We start from the raw sequence: 25,213 nt of genomic DNA, 5'->3' as shown, positions 1-25,213 counted from the left end.
GCGACGCTCTACCGACTAAGCCACGGACGCCACGCTGATATCAGTGTGAGTAACGCGCCTTATATCTTTAACCCATTCAAACTACGTCGTCAGCGGCGTGCGTTGGCGACTCAGCGGCGTTATAGCGGCTTAATAACTGCGTGGTGTACACGTGATACTACAAACCCGATGGAAGAGATGGAAGAGAAGGCGGCGAGGCGGTGGGCTGCGGGGGCCGAGCGCAAGCGCCGCAAGCGGGCCGACAACCGTGCATTCGCACTTTCACATTCTCCCCCTCGGGGAAATGCGGGGGAATTTTTGTATTGTCGTATTTTCCTCGCAACATCATTTAAGTTTACATGGTTATTTTGCGGCGCTAAATCATTGATCCAAAAACCTGTTTCTCCAATCTTTCTGTTTCGTAACATGCTGCCGGTATGTAACGGAGTAGGTTTTCGTAACGGCTAAGAACAAAAAGGAGCTTTCTTCATTCTACACAATATCACTTGAATGCTGGGGAATTTCGCTTGTATAATTTTACCGCCTAATGCTTCCCCCTCACCACCTACCGCGGTACAACGGATTTACCCCCGTCAAGGCAAAAATCCTGCCAATGCCCATCACACTTGACAAAAATGGAAGTAGAAATGTAGTAACGGGCGGAGTTTCTGAGCTCCTTACGAACTTTACTACACCGGCGAGCGGTACGTAGGCTGTGCAAGTAAGTATGGAACTTACATGCTGTCGTTACTAGTCTAGACGGCGCACTTAGTAAGTGCTGCTTGTTTGATACGAAGGTTCAGTGATAGTAACAGAATTCTATGAATTATTCGATATAACAAATACAGCACTGTTGCCACTCTAAATCACGATTTTTTTTTTAGAAACGTTTTTAGAAATCCAAATGCTGATTTGTATATGCCCACATTAAAATGCATAATTGTAAAATCGTGGCTAAAATATTTGATTTTGACGACACGCCCGCTGAGTCTATCAGAGGAATTTCCGCTGCTGGCTATAAAAGCGAGGAGAGCAGATGTGTGTCTAAGGTAACTCAGTTATACTCGCTCTACTCCTGCATCCCGTTGGTTTTCTTGCTCTGTTCTGTAAGTGAGATATGTGCGCGTTGAAAGCGTCTGTGTCTATGCGCCAAAGTCGAACGGCTCGCTCAGCCGGTCCACATTGTCACCTGTACTCTTTCCTAGGTTATGCACGGCCAGTTAGTAAAAGCACTAAATACCTAGTGGATGCTGTGACAAGTAAATGGTTAATATTTGGTTAGAAATAGCCCCGACCTTCTATTAAAAGCGATGGCTTCAACAGACAATCTTTTCTTTCTGGGGAACAGTGAAATGTAGGAAGACACGCGTGTTTTCTCAGGCAGTGTGCGAAGTTATGTGTTATAACTTTCCTGGTCTTTGATACAGTAAAACTCCGAAAAGTAAGCGCCCCAATTTGATTCCGAAACTGCAAAACACATCACACCAATAAACTCAAAAACTCAAAAATGTTACTCGCAGCGCGAATCTCCAGAGAGCACTCTGCAGCGTTCAAATGCACATAACTGCATTCGCATCCAGGTGCCTTAGATTAGATTAGGGTGATTAGAAGTACTCGAGATAGGTCGAGGTCTCTATAATTCGCCTCTTGAGTACCGCTGAAATGTCGTCTGAAGGATCTGCTTTCTAGCAAGTAGGTAGATACCGACGTGATGTGCGAGCTCTTCCGAGTGGGAATAAACGCGAAAAAGACGGCACGTACAAATGAACACACAGAGCAGCGCCGTCCTGTATGTTCTTTAGTACATTTCGTCTTTTTCCCGCTTATTCCCAGAATGTATCCAGCTCTCTTAACTTTTAATTGTGGTAGACCACTTCCCGCTGTACGTACAAAGATAAGGCGGGCTGCCATTACGTAATGCACTTCGGGCCAGACAATGCAAGCATTGGAAGGCAAACAAAGCATGCGAGTGTGTCACTAGGAAAGATCAACGTAGCAAATAAAGTACAGCTAAATTGAATTACTTAAACAACCTTTTTTCCCATACATCGTAAAATATACATCGTAACACTCGGAATCAGTGGGATAAATTAAATCGAGTATTGAATCTGCGTTCAAAGGTTTCTGTACCCTCAATTGTGAAAGATGGCATAGCTCTAGGAGGAAAACAGCTTTCTGATGAATTTATTTATTTATTTATTTATTTATGCTACCAAATCGCTGTGTGTTGCCCTGGATTCAGAAAATGGCTATGTATGAGGCGACAAGGATTCGAGAATTCCCGTTTATGTTTCAAATTAGTGAAGCGAAAGTGTTGTCAGCTTTCACGAATCTACGGTCCAGTAAAGCAAAGCATACAGGTGACTGAATTCAACCGTTTAAATAAGTAATGGATTTATTGGGTCCAGTCTTGGTACACTTGGTAAGCAATTTGTCAGTGAGGAATGGTGTTTTTCCTAAACAAATACAAATTGCCATGAATAGTCGCTATACACATAGCTGGCCCTACTTCGGATTTTTCGAATGGTAGGCTTGTTTTGATCATTTATGTGTTATCAAAGTCCCAGAAAAAATTATTCACTCCGGGATATATAACTTGCTCATTAAGCGCTCAGTTCTTTCCGATTGTCAATTTATATTCAGAAAGCATAAATCTACAGCAATAGCGCTGACTCAACAGGAAGAAATCATTATTAACTAGTTTGAGAAGAAATCCCTGGCTCTCAGAATTTATGTCGATTGTTGCGGTGTAAACTTAGCATGGCATTAGAGGGAGCTGCCTCTCCTGCATATAGTGTTATTTAGAAAACGGAATACAGGTTGTAAACTACAATGAGCCATTGTCAAATGCAAAGTAGGTTTTCTCTGGAGTACCACAAGGTAGCATTTTGGATCCTCTCTTGTTCTTCATATTGTCACGGGGCATAGTGGTGGGCAATGCCACTCCGCGCCATTACACAGGACCAGCGACGACGACGACGAAGAAGAAGCGGCTTGCGTACCCTGCGCTGGTCATCTGATCTCCCTCTTGTAAATAGTGTAAATAGATTATTCGCCTTGTTCATGGTTCGTCTCATATGCTCTGCCGCCACGTTACAATATATATAAATGCCATAATTTTTAATCCTTTTCCAGTTCACCTTATGGGTCATACTTATGACATAACATTGCAAGTACCAGGAGCTACAGTGGCTAAATTATCGATATGCGGCAATAAATGTTTAGAATATTTTAGTCAATGGTGCAAAAAAAAAAAAACTGTTTTAAGAGTAACAAAAACAAAACGAAGGTTGTGATATCGTACAAAAAACTAAATTCCGGGGGCCAATATTCCACTTGTGCTCGGTAACGACAGGATTAAAATAGTGCGTAGTGTAAAATGCTTGGGTATTATATTCTAAGAAACAATAAATTGGGACATCCCTACTGAAAGCGTACGTACAAAATGAATAAGAGAATAGGCAGGATATGTTGACACCCATACACACTTCCCATACGGGTTGAATTATTAATTTGCAATGCATTTATGCTACCAGTAATAGCTACTGACATACACTTTGCGGAACAACTAAATTGAAACTTCTTGTGACTCAAAAACGAGCAGTAAGGCTAATTTAGAGTGGAATGTGCATACAGAACAATACTTTCCTGGGTGAGTTTAATATTCCTAGGGTGACTTTACTCTACGCGTTCACACTAGTTCCAATGTCGAGAACTGCTGTAGTCGCCAATAACATTGCCATGTTCTCTATGTTTCAGTTAGTTCGTCATGAACCAGCTTACTGTGCACGCCATCTTGCCTTGTGGTCATTGGCACTATATAGCACTGATCATTGTTAACAACCTGTTTCGTAAGCCGTACGAGACGCTTAATCATAACGGACGAAAATGATGTTTATATAAGGAAAATGTCAAATAAAATGTTAACAAAACTGATCTACACTTTTTAGCCTTTGTTTCAATCTGAGTTCTTCATTAATGAGGATTTACGTGTACTTTTGGTTACCGCTAAGTCGGTTTACCAGTACTGCTTTGTGTAGGTTTTTTTTTTTGTATAAGCTGCTTCTTTTTTATTGTAATGTAGTAATAATATTACCAAGGAGGTTGTATAAAACCACCTTGAATATTACAATAGTAAATAAAAATTAATAGTACAGTATGTAATAATATTATTAGTAATGTTAATACTATTATTATTAATATTATTATAATATTTTTATTGCAGTGGTTATATTACCCTTACCATTGTGTAAAAATTTTGAATATTGTAGTCCCGTTTTTGCGTACACATCATTGGTGTCGTCTTTTGTAGGTTGTAAGGGGTGCTCAAGCTGCACAGGGCAGCTTTTGTCGTTCCGTGCCCTCTCATATTGTATTTTCTATTGCAGAGAGAGAAATAAATAGCTTATCTTTTCTTATTTTATCTAACAGCGGGAAGGGGTGTACGACGAGATTATGAATACTTAGATTTCGCAAACCAAAAATGTGCTTTAAGGTTTTACTGGCCTGCAAGTTTATAGCCCTATAAGTTTCCTTTATTACCGGCCGAAATTACCGAAGTCCAAGCTCCCGCAAATTGATCACTCCCGCACGTGAGTTCTGTGAAGAACAACACGCCACGCTGATCCAGCTGCGCGTCATCCAATACTCTCTACTGAAGGGACGCGAAGTGCCCTTGCTTAAACCAAAGATAAATTCAGCGGCTTTCGTGTTAGAAAACCGACGCCCTCCTTCCTGGATAATCAACTAGGCCGCTATCACAAAGCGCGCTGCCCTGTATATGCTGGCGCCTCGACGAGGTCGACTTCAGTCTTTCCTTGCGCATTCAAGTGGATCTCTAGACCGCTGCTCCGTGGAAGGGCTATCGGCACTGGACGCCTTCACCACAACTGTGCAAACATCAGCGGCCCCGTCGATAGATCAGGTGCGTTTGCTTGTGGCAGCTGCGTAGATTTCAAGAAGGCGTACGTGCCTTTACGGATGGCTTTCGTAGAGCACGACAGGCTGACCGGACACCTTAGTTTGGCCTGAGGCAGCCAGAAGACAGAGGACAGCAGAAAAGAGTACGCATAGGCAGAGATGAGTCGGTGTGCTCTTTTCTATCATCCTGAGTTTTCGCGCTGTGTCACTCCAAATTGTGTACCAACTGGTGCGCATTTATTCCGTGCGGCGGATATCTTAGACTTAGACCATACAGGTATTGGGCTGGCTGAGGGAAAGCCAGCGGTTGACCTAATACACCGGAAGGGTACTACACATGGTGGCTGGCTTACGTAATACAGTCATTCACTCAATCAATAGATAAAATCCTGCACGCCTCCGTGTAACAACGACGATAGCGGAACGCGAAGCTTTCCAGTGGGACATTCTTCGGTGGTCGTCTGAGTCTAGCCTTCACTTGCAGATAATTGGGAGTTTGACTTGTTGAGCTTTGGCTTTCACTCGCACGCAGTTTGCACTTTTGATCGCAGCGGCTTTGAATTTAACCCTTCGTCATTTCATTCAGCCAGAATAAAGCTTCGCGTTGAACTATCGCCGTTAGACGGAGTGGAGAATTTTTTCTGTCTATATTTGGATGTTTATGCACTTCTCTCTAAATGCAAACTGCTTCGACCGTGTTGTAATGGTTCAATCGGATAGACTTTGGCTCTGAAAGGCGAACGCCCCGGATCGATTGCGACCACGGGAAGCCTTTTTTTTTTTTCTCTTTCACTTGCCTCACGACAATCACCATCGTCAGAGAAAGTGCGCTTTTCTTCACTACGTTTTCGACACGAGTTGCGTCATTAGTGAGCCATAGAAAGTTTCTTTTTAATGAGACTCTGCAGAACTGTCAATAAACGCTTGCAGTCTTTCCACCTTCGCGTCTGACAGCACTGCGAAACTACAGTTATCACCAGCACGGAGCGGCACTTCGTGATTTTCTCGTCGCAGCAGATACGCCCTCCGTTTCTGCTTTGATTTTGTGGCTTTCTTTTTAAAGCGGCTACCGCATTCGTTATTTGCTGCAACTAAAAGGGGCCCGGCCAGAAGCCGCTACATTGTTGTAACGACGTAATTCGTGCGCTCGAAGAGCGCCAATACCGGGAAGGAGAGAAAAAAATCTTGCGCAGGTTTTAAGTTATCTTATGAGTGTGGAGAAGTAAGTTTTGGCTCAGGTACTTTGTGACCCTTTACTCTAAGCACTGAGTGTGTTTGTTCACGACGTTCTCAAAGCACTTAGAATACCAGAAAAAGTTGAAAAAAGTGTTCCAGGGTCCTTCTATAACTGAAATATGGAAAGATGGGAAGATGGCCCGCTATGGCTACGCCACTAGAATGGTGAAAGTTGATATGGAAATATACAGCAGTTTAGTAACCGCATCCGGCTGCCAAATGATGCTGGAACACATTGTGAGATGCCACCGTGCCGGGTACGCGGATTTTGAATTGGCGACGTTCACAGCATTACGTTCACTCAATCACAGCACTACCTTGTTTGCTATATATCCTTAACGGCAACGAATTTAGACAACTCAGCGACACTTGAGAATGCTTACAAAACACTAGCGTGCCAAATGTATTGCGCCTGGTCGTATACGTGTGTGCGCACCATGTAATCGTATCATCCTTACTAGAAGCCGTATCTGCGCCGTGTTGCTTTATTGCCCTTGTGTGACAGTCTCCTCGGCGCTCAACGCCTGTCAAAAGAAGGGAGCTATGGCTGAATGCCTTTACTACTTACCAAGCAGTGATGTGTTGTAATGGCATTTTGCAATAAAAAACAATTGACACAAGTATAAAAATACATTGAAAAAAAAATGCAATGACCAGATAGGTAATCATGTGCTAATGATGCCAAAATAAATGCGTTATTAAAGACGGTAACCTTTCTCGAAACGCGAAAATTATCATAAAGAGACACTCTATTCTACTCGGCATTAAATAGCTCTACCTGTTGCCAGGTCGCAAGGAAACAAGGAGTACCACTTCTTTGCTAATCACTACCTTTAGCTTTTATTTTAATCGACTTGCTACCGAGAACACTCGGAATTCAACTATCCTTTCAGGAACGGCAAGCCGCTCAACAAAGGCGCTCTTAACTTTTCTCCGAGGCTTTGGTCTGCACAGCCCGCTGCGAAAATTCGGTAGAAAGACTCTTTCCCCTCATTGTGGCAGTTTGTTTTGTCTGTGTGTCTTCTTAAGCAGCGATTTCAGTGAGTGAAACAATTTATTCAAACGAGAGGCCTTGAGGCCCTGCTGGCAAGTAGCAATGGGGGAAGGGAGTAAGAAGGGAGGTCACAATTCACTTAATGTACGCCGATCCAGTCTGGGGATCTTACTCTCAATACACACAGAGTTGAGTCGGTCAGTGTCACCGAAAATGCATTGTTTACAACTGCATACACTGACCGTGGACATATATGGTCAGTACCTAAGAGTCTGTCAGATTGCAACACAAATGTTTTAATTCTGTTTTTGAGGGCATATTGGGTTATCACTTCTAGAGCCAAGGGACTGTCACTGACACGTTTAATATGCTCCAGTTGGGTCATGGATGCGGTACCTACAGTTAAAAGCTGATGGCGGTTGCGGGCGAATAACGGACAAAGTGAATTAAGTGAAAGAAATTTGGCAAGTAATCACGACTATATAGGTGGCATGGGCGCCACTCAGGTTTTGTTGGGGCTGTCTACTTATTTATAATCGCTCTGATTTAAGTTGCATTTGCATATACTTTACTGACGAATACTCCGAATACTTCGCACGGATGCGAAAGGCCTTGAGAGGGGCAAGGGTGCCATCTGGATATTCGTCTAGCAAGCTATTGCTGCTTCTCATCTTGAAGTGTATGTGAGAGGTCTTTTGACAAATCTCTCCACTCTCATTCCCCGTAGCAATTAGGCCGGCTGGACTAGCTGACGGTCCAGTGTCATTAAAGACTTTCCTCCCTTTTTCTGTCTCGACCTAATGTAGTTCATTAAAAATTCTACGAACTGGAATATCGGATCACATGTTGCTCGATGTATCCCTATCATTTTCAAGTTCCTGTAAAGCAAAAATGCCATGAGTGCCTTCCTTAAGACAACAACCGTGCAAACGATGTGGGTGTTTTCAAATTATTGGAATCATCTTTCACGTAATTGCACGGCATCACTCATGTACGCCCGATGGGCTCCCGCATCTAGACGGCGGACGATTGTCTCTTTCTGAGAAACATAGTTCTTCACGTCAGCAGTTCGACGTGTATGTCGTGAATACCTTTTGAAGACAAGTGAATTATTCCATCTAAAGATAAAGAGTATAACGAGACGCAAGGGAAGTAATAAGAACCATCAAGAGAAGCTTATCTCTAAAATGCGAGGTAACGTATGCGCTGCGAAAACCCGTTTTTTCACTTCGACGTCCCCTTCACTGACGCTGTGAGTCGCACAAATTTTGGCCTTTTCTATTCGCACAAAAGACTAGATTACTAGAAGCCAAACCGTCTAACGTTAGACTTACTGGTTCAGTCACTGCCTATGGAAGAATACATTAGTCGCTTCTTTCGGTCAGTATTCAGAGCCTGTGTTCGCCAGCCCGTTTAGCACCTTGTATACTTAACCAATATTTTTTTCCCCAATATTTTGGGCAAGTTTTCTTCCCGCAAGCTTGACTAAAAGAAATTTTCTGGCCATGATTCCATAACAATAAGTTTGCATAAAAGTACGCTGAGTTGATTTCGAAATACCCACAAAAAATATACAAAGCTTCGAATGTCACACCGACAATACCGGATGAAAAGTGTTGCTCAAAACAAAAGTATCTACAAATTTGGTTCAAAAAAAATTTAATAACTATAGGCTAGTTTATTTGACAAGTACCTGCTGTAAAGTGCCAGAATATAACATTCATCCGTAAACAAGGACAACGTAGCTTTCTTCAGAGAACAAGCGTTTATAGGAGCGAACTCGTGGAACTCAAAAATTAGGCAGGCGACGGAGCAGTCAGCGAAGTGACGTGCGCAGGCGAGTGTCGAAGAATCGAATAGCGCGGTGTTTGCCTTGCGAGCACCTGCCCTACCGCATTAATCCTTCAAGAACTATCGAATCCGACCTAGAACGTTCAGAATCCGAGTCGAACGAACATCCTGTTCTACGGAGGACAGGCAATACGCTCATTGTATTAAATCAGATAGCCTGCACGGCATACAAAAAAAAGAGACGGAGACAGGCGCTTCGCTTCTAACCTAGGTAAGACAGCTGGGCGCCGCAGGCGGTGAAAAACAAAACACCAATAAAAAAACCGCAAGGTATAGTTTGCGGTAATATTAAAGCAAATATGAGACACTTTGAAGATAATGCCCACGTGTTCAGCTATCAGCGCTGTTCTATAGCTGATTGGTAAACAGTTATTCATGCAGTGAAATTTAGTAACGCAATTGTTAGCAGTCCAAATAAAGCTGTGCCTGAATCGAAGGGGCTTGTGACTGCCGCAACCGCTTGTATGCGTCGTTCAATCGTGTCTGCAACCAGTCCAGTGCGGGTGGAAAAAAGGAAGGAGCGGGGGTGACTGTAAAGAAACGCCGATATGGTGGCCAGCATAAGGAGTGACAGGCAGCCAGTGCCGCGGTGAAATCGAAGAAACGTAGCCAGTGAAAGCGCTAAGCATGGTTTGCAAGGTGTGCGGGGTACGGTAGAGAAACACCGATTTGCTGACTTCTGTAGTCAGAGCAAGGTGTGCGCATCGGGCCAAGCCTCGCGTTAAGGAGGGACTGGGACAAAATGATCACTTTTAAAGCCGATAGTCTTTCTTGGACTACATAAAAACAGAAATTTTGGTCCGTCTTTATGTTCGTCTGTGAAAGCGAAAGAAAGTCTGCGCAATAAACTTATATACTCACAGCCAAACCTAAACGTCAAATTCCGGTTTATATGTTGATACTTGCCAACATTGTTGAACAAGAACGCAAATTGTTGAACGCAAATGTCAGACAGAAAATTACTACACAAGAGATATTTACAGAGTTTCTTTATATAAAAATTATAGATGCTTGATTTTTGCGAAATTAAACACTACATCCAATGCAGAAAAATTCACGCCATATTCACGGAATGAATGATGATAAGTGGGGCGAAGCTCGAGAGGGGGAGATCATCGGTAACCGTAACTCTCCCGTGAATGTTCGCCCATTACATCATTAAGAAAGACGTAAGACTGTGTGCGTACATTGTACAAATCAACTTTTATTTTGTTCTTTTATTTTGTTCTTGTTCGTTTGTTGTTTCGTTTCTTCGTTTGTTCTTTTCATTTCGTCGTTGTCATGACTGGATTGCGAGGTCCCTTCATTACGACGGCTTTATGATCTGTTCAAATGAAGCGAGAGAGGTTCTTGTACTGGCTGCAATGGGAAGTTTGCAAACACTAAGTCTGTACACGTTCCTCGGATCGTGGTAGGGTTCATATGGATACATCTGAGGGCGTATTTGAAGAAAGAACTTTTATTTAGGGCGAACTGGTGCCCGAACAAGACGAGAGGAAACGAGCAAAGGTCCTTGCGTCTCGTTCGATCTCCGAGAACGACTGCCTGCGTTCGTGGCGTGATCTCTTGCGTGATCTCCCCCTCGCAGTGCACGTGCGCTCGCGCCTCCGTTGGCGAACACAGACAAGCTCGCGCTCCCGGTGCCGAGTTTGCGCTGCCGGTTGCAGCCGGTTCTTGCGCGTGCAACGCGGCCCACTTTGCGACATCTCCGAAAGCATGCGGCGGTCACGTACCACGAGACACAAGGGATGGACAGACCCATGGCTGTAGGAGCTTCGCCCCTAAAAATATCACACTGTCGCCTGCTGTCGCCCGCGGCACTGTAGCTTCTGGTGGCATTTTAAGAAATTAAGCGGAAACAGTTACGAAAAGTTCCACTGTATAGGTTTCAGGTTCTGCTTGGGACGCACGTGGAATAGTGCAACGCGGTGCAATAAACCTTGAAGTACGGCGCGTCGATTCACGCGCGTGTCCGCCGGAGGGCAGCGCTGGCATGGATACACCCGGCCTGGATCAGCGGAACGCGGTAAATTTAAATTGATTTGAGAAAACCTTTAGTCTGTTTACCTCGGGGTGAGCGGAACGCAAGAGTAACAATATGAGAGGTGAGCGGGAAAGCGAAGGGAGGCATTTATTTGGCAAATGACAGCATTTGCAACGAAAAGGCGCATATACGCGGCCATAGTTTCTAAAAGTTCTGGAAACGGATCGCCATTTGCTTTAAACCCAAGCTTTAAGCGGTTAGAGTTCAGGGCATCTTATATATATTGGCGATCAAAATACCATGCGGCAAGGGCAGCTTCACCACGAAGACTTCGCAAAAAGCGGGAGTATGTTTTGTTTTATCAAAACTTTCCTAAAAGCAGTTTAATGACAATTCGCCGCTAAGATAAATACTCTAAGTTTCATTTAGTTCCAAAGCTTGGGAGTGGGCTAGTTGGTGTTTTAACATCTTGAAGTGACGAGGTGCGCTGCGTGACGCGACAACGTAGGAAAGGGAAATTACTTACTACCAGAACATTGCGCCTCACCTCTTCTGTTTATGTGTGATTCCCCCTATAGTCTACGTTTTTGTGTCAGGCAGCGCACCTCTGCACTTCAAGATTCATTTAGTTGTCATGATTAGTTAGGTCGCAGGGATGTTGTAAACATTAGGAAATTCCCGTCTGCTGTCCGTATACGGCCATCGAAGGAGGGAGTATCGTCACAGATAATGGCTGTAACTGTCGTTTTATCGACCCTATTCTTCAGCAAAGTACGTGACCATTGGCCTCTAAGATGAATTTATTATAAAGTTGAGTTTCATTTACTTTTTATTATTGTACCACTTACAACATCCACCAGTGATGCAAATGTTAAACGATTCAAACCGCTATAAATACATGGTCTTCTACTAGGTCTGTCTTCAAGCATACAACTCTACTTCTCCTACATTTATTTAAGCTATCACAAAGTCTTATTTACTACCATTCAGCTTGATGAAATGAAATAGATATCTTTTTTGTGACAAGAGGCCCTGTTGTCGGATTTGGGATAAGGCTAGGGGAATATAATTCCATTGAAGCTTTGTTATGGCACTTTGGCGCTCATCACTTGAACATGTCAGATGCTGGCAGCTATGGCGAAAACATTTTGAGGGATTAGAAAGTTTTAGAACACCGTACGCTCCGTCCTTTTCGTGCGTACCGTCTTGACTGGGGCCGGACTTGCGCATTCGTTCCGGTAGGGTGGATTACTTCCGCAGGCTGGCCCGCGCCACGCCCGCGCTCGCAAGTGCACTCAAGTCCCGGTCGACACGGCACGCTCGGAACGGGCGGAGCATGCGGAGCGCGAAACCTCTCTAATGACCCATCCGGGCCGTTCTGGTGCCCCAGAAAGCGTGCTTCAGGGAGTCATCTAGAGAGGGGGTGACTATCCGTCGTCGTACCAAGAGACCTGTTTTTAGACCGAATTCTGTAATTTTTCTGTAATATTTCAGGGTCGTCTCTGACATACTCGGCGTGTTGCTCAGACGTCATTGGGCGTATTGTGTTTTGAGGGACTGCTCATGACCAGTGTAATAGGCTGAACACACCCAGGTAAGAAGGAAGAGGTTGACTGTGTTGGTACTTGGGAAAAAAACTGTTCTGTTTTTTTCTGTCATTTCTAGCCGTCCGCCTCCGATTACTAAATTTTTTGTTCCTTCGCAGAGGTACGTGCGGTGGCGAATGAGCACGACGAAGCAACGACCATGCCGACGCCGAATGCCTCCCGACTTCGTGTGTGCGTTGTGGGGGCTGGACCAAGCGGATTGGCTTGCGCACGCCAGATGCTGGACTGTGGCTTCGACGTGGTGCTGTACGAGCGGTCCGCGCACGTCGGGGGCCTCTGGGAATACCACGAAGAGGACGTGGATGGAATGGCCTCGGTCATGCGCTCCACCATCAGCAACACGAGCAAGGAGATGAGTGCCTTCAGGTTTGCCGCTGCCTTTTCGCACAGTATAGTCTGCCTGCATTCAATCGATTTAAATAAGCAGAAGGTATATTATAAGCTGAACACAGGTAAGCTAATAGATAATTTGGGGGATAAATGGAGCATGCTTAAACGTAAAGCGCTGAAGCTACTAAAATTCAAAATTCAGTTGCAAGTCCGCGCATCCACAGTTCCGTTGGTTGCCTTATTATGTGGTTATCTCCTAAACTTTATCGCTCTACGTTTAAACGTGTACCGTTACCAACTAGCAAACACCAAGTTGGGGATAAATGGAGCATGCTTAAACGTAAAGCGCTGAAGCTACTAAAATTCAAAATTCAGTTGCAAGTCCGCGCATCCACAGTTCCGTTGGTTGCCTTATTATGTGGTTATCTCCTAAACTTTATCGCTCTACGTTTAAACGTGTACCGTTACCAACTAGCAAACACCAAGTTGGGGATAAATGGAGCATGCTTAAACGTAAAGCGCTGAAGCTACTAAAATTCAAAATTCAGTTGCAAGTCCGCGCATCCACAGTTCCGTTGGTTGCCTTATTATGTGGTTATCTCCTAAACTTTATCGCTCTACGTTTAAACGTGTACCGTTACCAACTAGCAAACACCAAGTTTGACTGGAGCTTTACTGAATGATGGCAGCTAAGACCTGCCCACAAATTTCATAATATTATGATTATAAACGTTGCGCAGAAATTTCGCGCTCTGCCGCACAAGGCGTAAGCATTGTTACAGCGCTGGTATTTATTATGAGATTTTAATTGCGACATTTGTATGTGCGTAGTAAAATTACGCTTCTTTTTGTTGCTTGAGTTCACGTGTGACTCTACAGGGTTGATTTTCGGTGCGCTTAAAGGCCAGTTTTTTTATTTTGCACTCAATGATCTCCACTTACCCTAGCACAGTTACATTGAACGTTCATCTTCTAAATTAGTCCCTTATTCTCAGGACTATCCTGATTACTTCGCCCATTATTCATGCTTGTGCAGGTGGTGGCTTTTGACGTGCTGTATGTCTTTACAATTTCAATGTTTGCTGTTTCGGTTTGTTATCGATGTTTTATTATTTTTGCCTTAATTGTGCAAAGGCGGTGCAAGAGATAGCCATCCTTTCTATTTGGTCACTTCAACATTAGCGCTATTACCCAATTATAAGTACCACGCTCGCAACTAAGCCGGCGTCCGGGCGCTTCATCAGATGCTTCCGCTTGAAGAAATCCGCTACGTGGACGCAACGAATTATCACACCAACTAGCCTTCGTCATGCTGTCAACTTCGTCAACTAGCCTTCGCCATGCTGTGTTAACACCCTTAAGGGTGTAAACAAGGTTCGGTGATTTCACTCTCTGTAATTACCTCCCCTACACTCTTACACCCTAGCAAACAAAGAAAAACACCTTTAAGGGAGCTCTGTCGTCTGCACCCTTAGCAAACACACAAAAAACTTTTTAAAGGGTGTTATTTGTTTTCTTATGAGTGTAAGGGTGTCAGTTATAAACAAACAGGGGTGAACCAATTCGCAGTGCACAACCAGAGGATGCCCGTCTGATTCCCTCCTTTTTGCGCAGCGACTTTCCGCCGCCCAAGGACTATCCAAACTACGCGCACCACTCCAAGATGCTGTCCTACTTCCGAAGCTACGCCGACCACTTCGGTGTGACGCCCCTTGTCAGGACAAGACACGACGTGGTGCAGGCTGCACCCGCCACCGACTACGAGGACACGGGCCGCTGGGAAGTGCTAGTGCGGGACCTCGACGGAAACAGCGAGCGGCGGGAGAGGTTCGACGCCGTGTGCGTCTGTGTGGGGCACCACGTGTACCCGAACGTCCCCAGCTTCAAGGACCAGGAGAAGTTCCGGGGCGGGATACTGCACACGCACAGCCTCAAGAACGCCGACAAGTTCCGGGACCGCCGCGTCGTCGTTGTGGGCATTGGCAACTCCGCAGTCGATGCAGTTGTTGACGTCAGCAAAGTGGCCTCCGAGGTAAACGCTTCTCCCAAAGCCTGATCGCTCCAGGACTTTGTAGCTTTTTTTAGCATATCTCTTGTGCTGGGGCTACAAGTAGACTTTCAGGTTGCATGTGGCAGCAAGGCTTCTGGCCCTTCGCAGGACCTCCTGAATAATAACATGCTACAGGTAATTGTGAATGAGCCTACACTACAGGGCTATTGCATAGATCAAATCACTTCAACTTAGACGTGTTGGAAAGGGTTTTCTGGAAGCCAGGAGTGGCTCCAAAAACAACGGAGAGGGCATCATACTACAATAAACTATAACAGGCTTATGAAGAAGGTTATGATGATAATTACGATGATGTTGGTGCTGAGCATGAAAGTAAGCCTTAGAAACTAAGCCCCCCTTCAGGGGCCATCTAGAAGGAATGGAGTGCTTGCAGTACAAGGGACCGTTGGGCTAGTTCATAGCTATTGATTTTGGTGTTCAGAGCGCTCTCGAAACAGGGACGAAGACACAAAAAAAGAAGAGGCGACGCGGCGCTAACTCGCGACTATTGACAAAGAACACTTGTATCGGTGCGCCTCATTGCGAGTTGAGGCATTTTGTATCTTTTGGTTTTGCTTTTCAATGTCCTTACCCTTCGACTGCCGCGGGCGCCTCGATTTGCATATTCGACGTAAAATGTGCTTTCGTGGTTGTTATCTTGGGCGTGAGACGTAGTACGTATATATTTCAGTTTCGTGCAATAAACCGATAGTTGCTAGTTAGCACCGTGTCGTCTCTTCATATCTTTTTCTTCTTGGCCCCTGTTTTGAGAGCCCTTTCACACCAAGATGGAGTGCTTGGTTTAAGTTCAAGTTACTTAGGTTGCTGCTCTTTCAAACTCGATTACTTCTTCGGCGAACCCTAAATGGCAGCTAAACGCTCGCTGCTACGTCGTACATGTCTAGGAGAAAGTACGGGGCAAAGTTATGGCTGAATTGTAGGTTAAAAAAACTGGTTAGATTGCTGACTATAATGACAGGGGATAGCCGTAAAATTGCACATGCAACCCTCCCGCCGTCTCACACAAATGGAATAGGTTGTCATCATCAGCATCACCAACAGCTTACTTTGATACGAAGAACAAACTAACAAATGCGGCAGCGCATAAGAGAAGTAAAATGGTAGAACGGTAATCACGTCACCACCAGTGGGATTGGTGTTTGGCGAGCGGAGGAAGCGCCCAGCCGTTCTTTTCTTTGTAACATCGTAAGCCCTATTCTCGAGATAACTAAGGCTACAGCCTTAGCTTCCCAAAGGCCTGTTCTGAGTGTTCTTCATATTCGTAACGGAGCTTGAGAGCTAATCAGAAAGGGTGTTCTTGGCACCATCTTACTGTGGAGGCACCCAAGCCGAATCAAGCAAGGACCCTTGTGAACTGTTGCAGCACCCTATCGCGTAGCATCCTGACGTGCAACTCTGCCCTCTGCGAACAAAAACATTTTTGCAGAAACCTGTAACGTTTGCGAAGGAAATGCTTCCTGGAGCGCTAGCCCGTTTGGAGTAGTGAGAATTTCTTTTCACCTGCTTTTTTCTGAGAAAGCGGTATGGCTTTCTTTGTAGCCGTGCTGCTCCGTTTCATGTCCATGTCAATTTTTCTCTTCCCACAAACGTACTCACTCCACTTTGGGTGTTTCTCGTATACTGATTGAATGATGCTTATACACGTTAAGTTAAATTCGCAACGCTGAAACTCTTATCTTCTACACAATCAGCTTGGGAGAACGTAGCCATTGAACGTCCCGTTTCACACATTACTCCCGCTGCTACTGCATCAGAAAACATAATTAGTGAACCAGCCGTTTGCCTAGCCGAAATTCTGCTAATGGCTCTTGAATTTCTGGTAATGAAGCCGAATTGAAGCTTTGTGGAGATTCCAAAGTGGGAATTAATAATAGTGACGTCAGCAGTAACTTCCTTTCTGGAAGCAGATTCCCCGGAGCTCTCACTAACATCATGACGATGGGAGGAACGATGACTATTTTAATGTCCTGACGAAGGAACGCCACTGCATGGGAACAAATGTTAACTTGTGGCCAGGCGTATAGCATAATTTGTATGATAACACTTAAGTCTAGCTGTTTATACCAACGCCGACACCTCATATTGCAGGGACCTGGAAATTTCTGCAATACCCCCGACCAAAGTTTCATAGTCCGTGACTGTTACGCTACTGAGTCACGCATTTCATTCACCACTCGTGTGTTCACTGCAAGTAGTGGCCCACTTCTGTTTTTTTTTTCTCAGTCGCATGAGAACGGTAAGCATAGTGTGCGGTCACTGGAAACTTTGCAGGTGTACCTGTCCACAAGGAGAGGTGCCTGGTTGTCGAGGCGGGTGGGTCCCAACGGAATGCCCTTCGACGTGTTCCAGAGGACCCGGCTCAGGAACTATATCGCGCAAGTTTTGCCTAGGTCGCTTAGCGACGCCTACTTCGAGGGGATCGCGAACGCCTTTTTCAGCCACGAAGCCTATGGACTTAAGCCCAAGCACCGCTACAGCTCCCAGCACGCCACGATAAACGACGACCTGCCGAACCTCATCCTGAGCGGAAAGGTGCTGGTCAAGAAAAACATCGCAGCATTCGTAGAAGATGGTGTCCTGTTTGACGGCGATGACCTGGTGAGTCAGGAGTGAAACGCTCTGACCGGTTATTTGCAACGTCCATGGCATGGAGGGTGGGGGGTGATTCGCTTTGAGGGAAAAGGAAAGGAAAAAGACTGGAGATATTATTGAACTTATCGGGGAGTTCACTGGCATACAACTCATCGCGGGGAAAGGGGAGTGGGGGTGTGAAATGATGGGAAGGAGAGGGAGAGAGAGAGAGAGAGAGAGAGAGAGAGAGAGAGAGAGAGAGAGAGAGAGAGAGAGAGAGAGAGAGACAACAGAGCAGCGTACAGGATACAAAAAAGAGATAAAAGACGGGCTGGGCGGACGTGCGAATTGATTTTTCAGAGAAGCTCTTCGGAGCTAGATATTCCGTACATCCCTGTTCCTCATGTGCAAGACCTCAGGGAATGCAAAATCGTTTTATTCTATGTCAGCGATTGTTGATCTCTTGATTTCAAAATGCAGTTACGGTGGAATAGTTATCAATAGTTCGAAGTGATAACTAGGCCAATACTCACCATGTTCAATAAACACACACTCTTAGGCAGGTAAAAAGATTTCACGAAGATTTGCCGCTCTGATAAGAGCGGAGGCCACGTCTTCGTTCACAGCGCCCTTTCGTTGCCCTCCTCCTATGCGCCTGCGTTTATACTTTTCTCCGGCTCTTTGGGGCGGCGGTCCCGTCGTCAGGAAAAGTTGCCTTTCTTTTATTTGAATTTGATTTGATTTCTCTTTTGTTATCAACATTGGGAGGCCGCGTATAGTAAGAACTCCAGCAGAGCTGGCCCTACCTTCGGAACATGGACGGCCCATAAATTCCTATTACACACTTCATTGTAAACGTGCTAACAAATGAAAAAAAATGAATAAAAATACACAAGAACGCATACAACAAGAAGCGGTTCCTGATATCACCCTGGGTCACAAAACGTGCCTTATCACTAAAAACCGATACAGTACTACTTAGCACACTCGGAAGGCATTCTGAGAATGGCAACCTACCGTTGTCCTTGAAGAGGAAACTCCAGGACAGCTGCATCTTACCGCTACTCACCTACGCGGCAGAAACGTGGAGGCTCATTAAAAGGGTTCAACTTAAATTGCGGACGACTCAGCGAGCAATGGGACGGAAGATGATAGGTATATCGTTAAGGAACAAGAACAGTGCAGATTGGCTGAGGGAACTAACGCGTGTTGAAGAGATATTAGTAGGAATTGAGAACCTGAAATGGGTGTGAGCACAGCATCTAGTGTGAAGACAAAATAACCGTTGGTCATTAAGGGTAACAGAGTGGATCCCTACAGAAGGCCAACGTTGCAGGGGGCGGCAGAAAGTTAGAAGGCCAGATGAGATCAAGAAGTTTGCGGGGATAAATTGTCCGCAGTTTGCACAGGACCGGTGTAATAGGATATCTGTGGGAGACGCATTAGCCCGGCGGGGGGCGTATACAGGCTGATGATGGTGACAGTTATCCTGCTGGCGTAACTTCCGGGGGTTTTACTAGCTAAAGACGTTAAGGTCAGATTTATTATAACAGTCAACTTCCTGCTCTTTGAGTTAACCTGTAATCATTACCAGACCTCGGTTTGACCCACCGCTATTACAAGACGTGACCACTGCAGCCACTCTACAGTTATATTCAAGGGATACCTAATTGCACGCAACCGTCCTTTGGCGTTCTACCTTTTACCAGTTTCAGTGATACATGCTTTACGGCCGGAACGTGGGAATTGATTCCCAAGGGCACATTTCGACCTCATCAGAAAATGGGAAATTGTGAACGGAATTGTGAACACTTTCGCCATCTTTCACCTTCACAGTGCGTGAGCAGTCCTTGGTGCACCGAGCAGATTTTGTTTTTGTGGCTGATTCTTCCGTCTTTATTGCGAGTGCACTTCAATCGTTTTCCAAATGTTCTCGAATATTGAAGAGGGTATGTCTGCCATTTGTCAGCCTTGTTTTCTTGTTGTTGTTGTTGTTGTTGTTGAAAACGTTTATTAAGAAAAGAGGGGAAGGGAGTTGGGTTAAAAAGTGGAGCACTGGGTGGCCATCCTATTCCGGTAGGCCGCGGGCTGTGGCTGCAGTCTTCGCCCGGAGAATCAGGGCTTCCTGTTCTTCGAGCTGGCTGCAGCGCAGCGCGCGCTCCCAATGCTCAGGAGAGGGGGAGAAAGGGGTAGGGAGGGGGGGATTGGACGGACATGTCCAAACTAGGTGGCTGGTGGTGTTGGGAGAGTTGCAGTATGGGCAGTTGAATGGGTAGAGGGTGTGGGAGACATAGTGAAGGCGAGTGTGATTGTGGTACGTCTGTGTTTGTAGGCGCCGCCATATGCGGGCGTCGGTGGTTGTGAGGGAGGGGTGGGGGGGGGATAGAGTCGTCGGGAGTTCCGGTAGTGGGCTAAGATGTCGGAGTACGTTGGGGGCAGGGGGTGGAGGGTTAGGTCTTCGTGGGCCTGAAATTTTTATTGGGAGAGGTGGCTTAGCTCAACGCCATACCGAAAAAAGCCGCTGCATGAAAGACGAGCCTGCATTTTGTGTTTGTCCTGGCTCAGTGCCTCAGTCAGCCGTCATGATAATAGAAGGCGACAATCAACGTAAACGCGCAATCTGAATGCCAGCACGAGGTTTGCTATTATGTGCGACGGTGGCTTAAAGGCCAACTGCACTCAAAATTTCGACAGCGCGAAATCACTGTTCCTGCATAGTATGATTAAAAAGACCGCGATGTACGAAGTATGACATCTAAAATGTGCGTAATTACGCCGCAAGCGACCAGCAAAAATCGACGATTTTGAAAACGAAACTGGTCAAAACGCGGCCATTACGGGCAGGCCGAAGTGACGTATCAGCCGTCGGCGCGAGCGGCCAGACGGCCTCCATGGCCTGGCCTGACAGCGCCAGCTGTGCGGACCGGCCGACGCGGCCGGCTCGGCTACCCAGGAGGAGTGTGCGAGCGAGCGCGTTCGGGAGTGTGGGAGGCGCGCGGAAGCGCGAGCGCTTGTCCCGCAAGCACGACACTAATCGTACGCTCTGACAGCAGCACACCGCGTAGGCACAATGTCGCGACGACACTCAAAATGGAGAGAAGCGTACAGTTCACGAAGCCTCTTCGGAACCATGAAATCCAGGCGTACCGGCGGCGCGAAATACGAGTTTCCTGGATTTTCCCGCTGCGAGGCAGGCCGATCGGTCTGGACGGCTGGCATGTCACTTCCGCTAAATGGCTGTTTGCGCGACAAGCCGGCAGGTGCTTTGTCGTATGCAAGAGCGTTATTCTCAGTGCCTGAAACTGAATAACCACGCATTGCACGGAGCTACCGGTCGCGTCGCAGTAGTTCTCATGGTACCTACTACACATTTCGAAGGCATTTAGCCAGGGTGAAATTTGAGTGCAGTTGGCCTTTAACGAGTCAGTGTTGGTTAGCTGATGATGACGATGATGCCCTCAAAGTATTTGGCACGTACCCACAAGGGGGGATTTGTGAGGGCTAAATCGGTTGTTGAAATACGTCACGACCTCAAAATACTAATATATTTACGGAAAAATGCTGTAAAAGGACACTTCATTTTTAATAGATCCCGAATTAGCCAATAATTAGCATCCTTCAGTAATTCAAACGACGTGAAGCAGAAAGAAAATCTTGAATGCAATTATATATATATCCTATTTTGCATACCCCAAATTTGTTGCGCCAGTAGATAATGTAAGCGGATACGATAAAGGCAACCCCAAACGCTCAATTGGGTTCTTCAAAAGCAGTTGTGTAGACGCTGAGAAACGGCGACTGTCGAGAAAAAAAGACCGATTGTTTCAGGGACCTGGTACCACACACATAGTTCCGTAGGCGAAAGCCCTGCTCTGAACAGATTTCAATTTAGCCGTGCAATCCTGCAGCGCAGCTCGGTGAAGCTCACCTCCCATTGCCGAGAACCACAACAATGAACATTACACCCTAAGTTTAAATGTTGATACTCTTCAAATGATTGGAGTGAGTCTGAACGAGTAGTGTCTTAATGCCAATATCGTCTCAATATTGAAGATGCAAAAAGAGCCAGACTAGGTATGCCGAATTTAATGGGAGCTGTGACAGTGAGATTAGCTAATTGGGCCGCTAGCTCCTTGCCCCTGATGTCCGTATGGCCAGGGAACCAAGACAAACGTACCTCCTTCCCGTGCCTTGAAACAAGAAAGCTCCTAGCGTAAAGACGAGGACGTTTGCTTTGCTTCCTTTTATTTCTTAATTTTAAGTGCGAATGCACTTCTTAAGCGACCCTGAATCACGCGTCCACCGCCGTCCATCCATCCGCACCACATACCCACTTAGGGCGATTGGCCAAGAAGAGTTTTTAAGTGCGAAAGCGACCCCACCACATACCCACTTAGGGCGATTGGCCAAGAAGAGTTCCTTCGCTACCCATTCGGCATATCTTCGTGGTACTAACCACTTCCTACGGGAAATTAACAACATAAAAATCCCTGATGGCGCCTTCCTTGTAACTATAGATGTAACTTCTCTGTGCACAAATATACCTCACCGAGATGGGATTGAAGCCCTGGTTGAATCCTATAGCATACATCGGGATCACGAGGCGCCAAGCCCACAAGTCATTGAAACTTGGACCAGGCTAGTGTGGAATTAAATAGCTTTTAATTCCACAATCAGTATTATCTTAAGCGACCCTGAATCACGCGTCCACCGCCGTCCGTCTGTCCGCACCACATACCCACTTAGGGTGATTGGCCAATTAGAGTTTTTAAGTGCGAAAGCGACCCCACCACATACCCACTTAGGGCGATTGGCCAAGAAGAGTTCCTTCGCATCACCCGTGCATTCGCACTTCCCCATGCTCCCCTTCGGGGAAATGCGGGTGAATTTTTTTTTAATCATGCACTACCGTTTGGGTTCGGACTAGTTAGTACATCGTAAAACAGTGAAATAGCGCTTAAGAGAGCCATGAAGACAAAATACAAGTTTGTATTATTCAAAAGATTCCGTGTTTTATAGTGCCCCCAGAGCTTGTCCGAATGCAAACGATGGTTTATTCACTGAGAAATAAACTATTTTAAGTTGAAATTTTGGTTTTCGGGCTAAATCGTGTGTTTTTGTGGTCTGCAGTGACATCACGGGAACGGACCCCTCTGCAGCCAAATGGGAATCCTTGTTTACCGTCAGTGAACCTAGATGGCGCCACCATACCGTGGCAAGCCGTCTTCTGCATTTGGTTTGTTTTTGATCGTATTTAAACCTGGCTTGTTTTTGTTCAGGGAGAACATGATCTTTCACTGAAACTTAGTGCTTGCTTTGACAAATATGGTCACGTAAGACACCGTTGCTCGCGTCAATCGGCAAGTGTCGCCTGCGACGAAACCCAAAGCCCCGTAGTCCTGTGCACCTAAACCAAGCACAGTGCGCGCAGAACCAACAGCAGCATGCATCGGTACTTCTATGTTGACGTGTGCTTTCGTAACTTCCACTGTTTGTCCCACCATTCTTACGGATTTAAAAAGAATGTGCCCTAAATTTGACCACAAATCGCTCGTTCGGCAAGCGTATAAGCTCTGCCTAATTTGCGTTTGCTTTTGCCGCCCTCCGCCAATCGCAGAGCTGGCTGGTATGATATCATAGGTTCTGTTGCGGGAAATGAGCTAGTGGGTCGCATGGCCATTCCCTTTTTTCTAATTATGTAGCTTATTTGGTCGAAGTTTACATTAAAAGGGGTGTCGGTATTATTATAACCATGCAATCTTTTGAATGAGCCAAACTTACGTTTTCTCTTCATTGCTTCTTTAAATAAATACACTAAAAGAAGACACAGGCACGAACGCTTGTGTCTGTGTCTTCGTTTACAGTCTTCGTTTAAACGCTGTTTCACTGTTTTTAATGACTCAGTATCAGTAGTTACCTCAGCCGATCTAATCATCTCTTTCGGTCCCCCAGTTGGCACTTAGTTATCTTACAACACGGATATTGCTTCGAGATTGCTCATTCATTAAGTTTCATACTAATATGTGCCAGATAAAACTCTGGCGCCAATGTATAGGCGGCCCGTGCATCCGCGAGTGTGCCGCCATGTACTGCGTATAAGCGTTCCATCGTTACTTGACAACGCTGGATAGCAAGCTCAAAGGTGCCTGGGGCTGCAAACAACGGCAAATGTGCTGTAAAAATATTTAAAGCTTTTCTTATTTAGAATTTTTCTCAACAATTATTGATAAGCATTATTTAGTCGAACAATCCCAAAAATTCGGTTTCAAGAGCGAACTGAAACCATGTGGCCGGCTAAGCCAAGTAGCAAAAAGAGGTCCCTAGCTTCCATGGTGGCCCCCACGACGGCATGCAATTGCACTGACAGGTTTCCCTCTAGTGAAGTTTGGTATAAAACTCTAAAGCGTGACCGACCTAAATGCAGTATGGTGGTGCAGGTGACACCCGTGGACGACGTGATACTAGGCACGGGCTACCAGATCAAGTTCCCTTTCCTTCCGAAAGACGTTGTGTCCGTGGTAGACAACCATGTGCAGCTCTACAAGTACGTCTTCCCGCCCCAACTGCGTCACCCAAGCCTGGCCATCGTCGGACTCGTGCAGCCGATAGGCGCCATATTCCCCGTCTCTGAAATGCAGGTGAGATTTTTGCAGTGCAGTGCCGTAAGTAATGCAATTTGGTACCATGGACATCGGCATTCGCGCTCGATGATTTGCGGCACACCACGAGTGGTTTTCGGTCTTTGTTGTCATCGTCGTTCGCCGCTTGTTCTGATTCGCTTTGAGAAGAAAAGAAAAATTCGAAGGGGACATTGGTAATGGTGATAATGATAATGTCCTCAATGTTTTTGACACGTACCCTCAAGGGAAGATTGGCCAGGGTTAATTCACTGATTGTACTACGATAAGACTACATTTTTCCAGGAAGAAGAACGCCGTGAAATCAAAGTTCGATATGATTAAAGCCTCTATTGACAATCACTTGTGTATTCTTTAGCGATTGAAGCAACCTGTAGCCGAAAGGTAAGAAAAGCCTGACCAGAGCTACCTGGTTGAACATACTGAATAAGTCGTCGGACTAAAGAACAGGTACCAGGAGGAACACGTCGACACAGACAAGGCGTCACTTCCAACTAAACTTTATTAGTGAAAACCCTAGGGTAAATACACTGTTTTGACGACATGAAAACGTCACACCAACAATGTGTACAAACCTACACGTGTCCATTTAAGAACTCGAGTTCTATGTGGGATAATGCGACTGACGGTGTACTGATGCACTCAACGTTAGCGACTCAACTTTAACGTTTAGCGCCTCAACTTATTCGGAAAGGTAAGCTTGAATGCAGTTACGCCTATCACATTTTGCATACCCAAAATTTCTTCAATAGATAACTGGATCTGATAGGGTGAGCTTCAGACACTCAATTTGCTCCTTCAAAAGCAGCGGTCAAGAAGCGGCGACAGGTAAGAAAAAATTGTTAGATTGATTCCAGGATCTGTCACCGCATACATAGTTTCGTAGGGGAAGGTTCTATTCTAAATACATAGAACTTTATCCAGCTCTCAATGGCGTGCAAGCGTTAAGTGTTAGCAGTAGCGAAGAAGAAGGTTGCCGCCTAGTGACAGGGGGTAATACGGTAGTGCCTTGGGAAGTCAGTGAGGTTTGCG

The 25,213-nt window shown here is 45.6% G+C and overlaps 1 protein-coding gene across 4 annotated transcripts in view; it reads left to right on the top strand.

Annotated features, from left to right (window-relative positions):
* Positions 1–25,213, top strand: part of LOC144141231 (flavin-containing monooxygenase 5-like) — a 38,995-nt gene that overhangs the window by 3,760 nt on the left and 10,022 nt on the right. The window contains exons 1-5 of one of the 4 annotated variants that reach the window (XM_077672788.1): positions 4,746–4,903; positions 12,670–12,937; positions 14,516–14,933; positions 17,244–17,570; positions 23,981–24,181. In XM_077672788.1, coding sequence (XP_077528914.1) covers positions 12,711–12,937; positions 14,516–14,933; positions 17,244–17,570; positions 23,981–24,181 — 1,173 coding nt within the window. In that variant the 5' untranslated portion in view covers positions 4,746–4,903; positions 12,670–12,710. Of the gene's footprint in view, positions 1–4,745; positions 4,904–10,854; positions 11,007–12,538; positions 12,559–12,669; positions 12,938–14,515; positions 14,934–17,243; positions 17,571–23,980; positions 24,182–25,213 lie in introns of those variants that run through there. The other 3 variants (XM_077672791.1, XM_077672792.1, XM_077672789.1) reach the window with 3 other exon arrangements.

Source organism: Haemaphysalis longicornis, unplaced genomic scaffold (genome assembly GCF_048455015.1).
Source record: "Haemaphysalis longicornis isolate Haplotype H1 unplaced genomic scaffold, Haemaphysalis longicornis Haplotype H1 scaffold_6, whole genome shotgun sequence".
Lineage (NCBI taxonomy): Eukaryota > Metazoa > Arthropoda > Arachnida > Ixodida > Ixodidae > Haemaphysalis > Haemaphysalis longicornis.
The sequence above is the reverse complement of the archived record's forward strand: the minus strand, read 5'-3'. Positions and strand labels throughout refer to the sequence as shown.